The following is a 6,095-nucleotide window of genomic DNA, read 5'->3' as shown; positions in this document are numbered from 1 at the left end:
GCCCATGAGGCACCTGGAATGAGGTGGCCAGGAGCAGGCAGCCCTTAGAGAGTGGCCCACACTGGGTTGGAGGCGCAGGCACCTGGGGCTGTGAGCAGCATGAAGTTGGTGGGGAGGACCTGGGGGCTTGGAAGGATGGGGACTGGGGACAGGGCTCTTGGGGTGCTTGAGGTATTGGTAGGAGCGTAGGGAAGAAGGCTGCCATCAGCTGAGGAAGTGGGCATAGGGTTGGGGCTCTGGACAGAGACACTGCACCTGGGTGAAAAGGGGATTTCCAGGCCTGAGAGCAGAAAGGGACATGGGGGGCCCATGTGAGTTTCTGGAGTTCTCTGCCTTCCACAGTGGGTGAGCTGGAGCATGCAATGTGCCAGGGGCAGGAGGCCAGAGAGTCCTGGGCAGGGGCCCAAGGGCCAGGGGCACGTGCCAGTTGGTGTCACCCGGAGGTGGAGGGATGGCTTCCATGTTTTGTTTTGATGTGGAAGGGTGGAGCCAGTCCTGAGTGAGGCCAGGGCAGCCAGTGGACTGCGTGAGACCATCTGGGCAGAGGGCGCCGGGGCTGTTTTTCTGGTCGTGCCAGCATCTGGCGAGGGGAGGGGGAGGAGGAGGGGGAGGGCCCTCAGGGTGGTCTGTTCCTTGGGTGACTGCCAGTGTGGGGGCCGAGGAGGCTTGGGGTGGGGCCTGTCCCCATGAGGATGGGTGGTTGACAGTGACAAGGGAGCCTGGGTCCCCAAGGCCTGGGCTGAAGGCCTAAGTGGGGCAGGACCTGCTGGTGGCCCAGGTGCTTAAGGGGCCGGCAGGACAGGTGACGAGGCTGTGTGCTCCAGCAGAGGGCTGGGAGCTGCTCACAGCCCCTGCAGGCCCCTGTCCTCGCTGGGAAGTGTCTGTTACCTTGGCAGGGTGGAGGCCTGTGCCTCCTTGGCATATCCTAGGGGGACTGAGCTGGCAAGGCTTGAGCAGGGGGCTAGGCTGAGCTGCCACCGGCCTCACTGACCTGCAAGGGGTCCCCTGCCTCTCTGGATATGCCTGCCCCACCCTCTGCTCAGCCCCCACCCTCAGTGTGAGGAGTGCCAGGCTCTAGTTGCTGTGACCTCAGCCCACTCCCTTCCTTGCCTCAGTTTCTCTGCCTGCAGAGCTGGACGCCCGTGGCACCCACACGTTCTATGACTGAGTCCCATCCATCCATTTGGGCCCCGCAGCTGTGATGCTGGCCCTGGGGGGCCAGAGAGGGAGGAGGTGTGGCCTGCCCCAGAACCAGCAGGGGTCTCTGTGCACCCTTCTTTTCAGGCTCTGTCCAAGCCCCCCACCATCCCTCCTTGTGGCTGTGGGGAGTTGGGCCTCCCTGTGGGGCCATGACCAGTGCCTGTATAACCAGTGGCTAGGCCAGTGTTTGGGGCCAGGCTGGGGAGCACCTCCCCCAGGCCCCACCTCTGGCCGGCAGCTGCCTGGGAGCTGGGAGGGACTTTGAGGCCTGTCTGGCCCCTGCTGCCCCGACTTCCTCTGTGCAGAACCTGCCGTCTTTCCTGCCGGCTGCAGGCTGAGCCAGACACTGGTGAAGGACGTGGCCATCCTAGCCCGGGAGATCCATGATGTGGCTGGGGACGGTGACACACTTGGCTCCTCGGGGCCTGCCCACAGCGCCTCCCTCAGCACCATGCCCAGCACCCCCGCCTCGACCATCTCTGCCCGGGAGGAGGTGAGCCCCAGGCTTTCTGAGGCCCCTGGGCCAGAGCCACCCTCGAGGAGGGTCAGGCCAGGTCCCCACAGCCCTTTGCATGCCTCGGCTGAGGCCCTGCTGCGCATATCCCTTTGGTGAGCTGGAGCGTGTCCCCCTGGGTCAGCGCCCCAAACGGCCACCGGAGAGCTCAAGGTCTGGGGAGCTCGCGGCGCCTGAGTCAGGCTTGACTGTGGTTCCCCAGCCCAGCTGCCTTCACGGCGGGGCAGGGACACAGGAGGGACCCTGCACAGATGGAAGGTGGGTGTGCTCTGTCCATCTGCCGGGCCGGAGCAGGGAGGTGCAGCTGGCCACAGCCTGGCAGGAGCCTCTGCCTGGGGCCCACGGTGCTGGCCCTCCCTTTTGCAGCTGGTGCAGCGCATCCCTGAGGCCAGCCTCAACTTCCAGAAGGTGCCTCCCGGCTCGCTGAACTCTCGGGACTTTGACCAGAACATGAATGACAGCTGTGAGGACGCCCTGGCCAACAAGACGCGGCCTCGGAACCGAGAGGAGGCATGGTGCCCACTGCCGCCACGGAGCTGGGTGTCGGGGGGAGCAAGGGCGGGGCTCCTCGAGGGCAGGGGCCGTGCTGATGCCAGGCTCTTGTAGGTGATCTTTGATAACCTGATGCTGAACCCGGTGTCCCAGCTGTCGCAGGCCATCCGTGAGAACACAGAGCACCTTGCCGAGAAGATGAAGTGAGTCAGCTTCCCGGCTGAGGTGGATGCCCGGACACCAACAGAGCTGCAAGAGCTGAGACGCAGGCCTGGCTGCATCCCTCAAAGGCAGTGGTTTTATGGGTACACTCGTGTGCACCCGTGCAGCCAGCCCTCCTGTGTGCACGTGTATGCAGCTCCCAGCAGGCAGACCCTGAACTCAGAGGAGCCGGCGCCTCCAGGGTGGCCCTTCCTCCCCATCTCCCCTGGCCCTCATCCCGGGCCCAGCCCTCCCCACCTTCCAGTGTTAGACACACAGATGGGAAGTTGGTGCCCGTTAGCCCAGGTCATGCGTCAGGCCTCAGTTTCCCCTTAGGCCCAGGTGGGGTGAGATGGACTTCACCATAGCAGAGGAGGTCTGGAGAATTGTGCCTCAGCTCTGTCATCCCTGTCCTTGTCCTCCCATTTCTGCCTCCCCTACCTCGGACAGGATCCTCTTTCAGAACACAGGGAGAGCCTGGGAGGACCTGGAAGCCAGGATCAATGCCGAGAACGAGGTGCCCATCCTGAAGACGTCTAACAAGGTGAGCGCCAGGGCCCCGTGCCCCTGGCCCGCCCCCAGCCAGCCTGGCTCTGCCTGGCTGGCCCCAAACCTTGTCCCAGCTCCTGCACCCAGAGCCCCGGGGCGGGGCCGCGGCCCCTCACAAGTTGACTCCACCTCCCTCCCTGCCATGTTTCCAGGAAATCAGCTCCATCCTGAAGGAACTGAGGCGGGTGCAGAAGCAGCTGGAAGGTGAATGTGGCCAAAGCCCGGGACAGTGAGGGAGGCTGGCAGGGCCTTGTGGGGAACCCTGACTCACAGGGTGGGAGCAGGTGAACCGGATCTGCAGCCTGACCCTCCCTCCCCACCTCCAGTTATCAACGCCATCGTGGACCCCAGTGGGAGCCTGGACCTGCTCACAGGAAACAGGAGCTTGGCCAGCTCTGCACAGCCGGGGCTGGGGAAGGGCCGCGTGGCTGCCCAGAGCCCACCCTCGCCCGCCTCAGCCGAGGCCCTGCTGCCAGTCCTGCCGCTGAGGAGTTTCCCACAGCGGGTCAGCTGTGGGCCTCCCAGCCTCCCGGACCCCACCTTCCTCCCTGATGCCGAGAGGTTCCTGATCTAGGTCCCGGACCTGGCCAGGCTGGCCTACGGTGCGTGTGCGTCTCTGCCTCCCGTCCGCTGCACGCCCGCCTGCCTGGCGGCAAGTGGTTCTCCCTGAAGACCCCCACATGTGCCATATCCCCGTGGGCGGGTGCCTCCCACGCCCTTGCCCCCTCGTCAGCTCCCAGCCAGCACCCTACTCACCCTGTCCAGCCCTGTGGCCACCCCCCCCCCGCCCCCCCCCCTACAGGTCTCTGGCCCAGCTCCTGGCCAGGCTGCTGCCAAGGTCAAGCCCTCAAGGGCATTACCCCACCTCCTCTTCATCACTGTTATTTTTGTCTTTAGCTTTAAAGGAAAGAGTTGTTGGTGCCATTGCAGGTGCCCCCTCCAGGCCTGACTGGCTCCATCAGGCACTAACCTGCCATACCCCTTTGTACTGGCCTGTGGCCAGGCAGAGGAAGAGAGGTCAACTGTGGGGTCATTTGGTGCCAAACATGGAGCTGGGGCAGGCTCACCTGTCCTGGGACTATCTAAGATGGCAGGGCACTTGCCCTGGTGGCTCCCACCTGACCCCAGGCCTTTTATAGGCAGGAGCCCCTCTGCTTCCAGCCTTTGGTGCCAACACAGTTGCCAAACCCATTGAGCTTAGGGCTGCCCCGTGAAGCCCTCCTGGGTGTGAACCGGGGGCTGGTTGAGAGCTGAGCCATGCACACAGGTGCAGATACCCCCCCACTCCCATGCACTCGGCTAGTCCAGGCGCCTCCATGCTGTACTGTGAGGACTGTGGGGCATGTCCCCTTGAGGGGCTATGGGCCTCTGTACTTGGGCTTCCAAGGGCCTGGGCACAGCCAGGTGCGTGGCAGCCCTTCAGGCGGGAGTGAGTGCACGACCAAAGTGACTGGAAGCTGGGTTTCCGGAAGCTCGCAGCTTGGCCTGCACCACACGCCCTCCCCTTTTGGCTTCATGCCATCAGGCCTCGGGTGGGCATGGGGGCAGGGACGGGCCCAGGAACTGTTGTTTTCTCAGGATTCTTTCAGCTGGGAACATGGCAGGTGAGCAGAGCTTGGCCCCTCTGCCATGGCCCCTGCTGGGGCAGCCAGTGTTGCCAGAGCCTCTAAGCCAAAGAGCCCATTGGCCGTGGTTGGTGGGGATGGACGTGGGGGGTGTCCCACCTGGACCAGACTGGCGTAGGTGAGCTCCACACCCCGCCTGGCATTGGTACGAAAGTTGGACCTGGACAGGGCCAGCTGCTGGGGGAGCGGCACTTGGGGCTGGAGGCTGGAAGTGGGTGGTTTGTGTCCCCTGTTTACTTTTAGCTGATCTGGGGTTGGGTGTACGGGTTCTGTACCTCTGAGCCCTGTGGCCCACCTGATGTTTACGTGTGGGGGGGCGGGGGCAGGTGTCTCCCCCTGGTCCCCGCCCCAAGAGCCTGCTGTCTGTATGGAGGAGGTGCTGGTCCGGCCCGCCGGGCTGCTGCCCACCCCTGCATGCCTCAGTTACCCACCCTGCCTGCCCCTGGACATGAAGTGGTCACTCTTCATCCACGGCTCCTTCCCACCCCTCAGCAGTGGCAGTGCAATGTTTTGAATTCACAAGTTCCTGCTCCTCCCCACGCTGAGCTCCTTTGTTCCTCCCCCTCCAGCCTTTGCCTGGGAATGGTCCTCGTTTGCCAGGCTTCTCGGAGGGTTCACTGTACATTCGTTCTCAGGTGGTCTTGTGGCTGTCTTTCGGAAAATGGTTATTTTATATGATTTGTCATGGAATTTGTTCTAATAAATCATTCTTCTATCACATGGCAGCACGCTGGAGCCTGTCACCTTGGCCCTGCTTCTCTATCCGCGGTGTTTGGGATGGGTGGGGCCCTGCATGTGGGACAGACCAGGGAAGGCTGCAATTCAGAGACGCCGCCACCAGGGGGCGGCCTGGGCTAGAAAGAACATTTCCAGATGTTTACTCCTAAGAAACGGAAGAGTTAATTTATGAAAACTCTTCAGTGAGACAGCATCCCAGAGCACTGGTTTTTTGTTTTGTTTTGAGACGGAGTCTCACTGTCTCCCAGGCTGGAGTGCAGTGGCACGATCTCGGCTCACCGCAAGCTCCGCTTCCCGGGTCCACGCTGTTCTCCTGCCTCAGCCTCCTGAGTAGCTGGGACTACAGGCGCTGCCACCACGCCTGGCTAATTTTTTGTATTTTTTAGTAGAGATGGCGTTTCACCGTGTTAGCCAGGATGGTCTCGATCTCCTGGCCGTGATCCGCCTGCCTCGGCCCCCCCAAAGTGCTGGGATTACAGGCGTGAGCCGAGCCACTGCACCCGGCCAAGAGCACTGTTTAAAACTTCGCTCATCCTGCATAAAAATAGGCAGTGAGCAGGCACACAGTCGCCGTGCGGTGAGCGCCACCTCCTGCCGCAGTTCCTTCTCCCTGCTAGGGCTTTGGAGGACACCCACTGCCCATCATTACGTCACATCACTGGCACCCATCACACCCGGGTCACTGGAGGTGTCGGAGGTCACTGTCCACCTTCAGCCACAGGGCAGGCCCCACGGCACTGATGTGCTGTCGGGCTGCCAGGCTACCAGGCAGCGGC

The 6,095-nt window shown here is 62.8% G+C and overlaps 1 protein-coding gene across 1 annotated transcript in view; it reads left to right on the top strand.

Annotated features, from left to right (window-relative positions):
* Positions 1–5,306, top strand: part of CEP170B (centrosomal protein 170B) — an 18,247-nt gene extending 12,941 nt beyond the window's left edge. Inside the window, exons 11-16 of the mRNA XM_023205361.1 lie at positions 1,534–1,693; positions 2,081–2,224; positions 2,321–2,409; positions 2,858–2,951; positions 3,109–3,160; positions 3,283–5,306. Of these exons, the coding sequence (XP_023061129.1) occupies positions 1,534–1,693; positions 2,081–2,224; positions 2,321–2,409; positions 2,858–2,951; positions 3,109–3,160; positions 3,283–3,530 (787 nt within the window). The 3' untranslated portion in view covers positions 3,531–5,306. The remainder of the gene's footprint in view (positions 1–1,533; positions 1,694–2,080; positions 2,225–2,320; positions 2,410–2,857; positions 2,952–3,108; positions 3,161–3,282) is intronic.
* Positions 5,307–6,095: the final 789 nt, after the last annotated feature.

This window comes from Piliocolobus tephrosceles, chromosome 6 (assembly GCF_002776525.5).
Source record: "Piliocolobus tephrosceles isolate RC106 chromosome 6, ASM277652v3, whole genome shotgun sequence".
Classification (NCBI taxonomy): domain Eukaryota; kingdom Metazoa; phylum Chordata; class Mammalia; order Primates; family Cercopithecidae; genus Piliocolobus; species Piliocolobus tephrosceles.
Note: the sequence above shows the minus strand (reverse complement) of the source record. Positions and strands in the feature narration are given on the sequence as shown.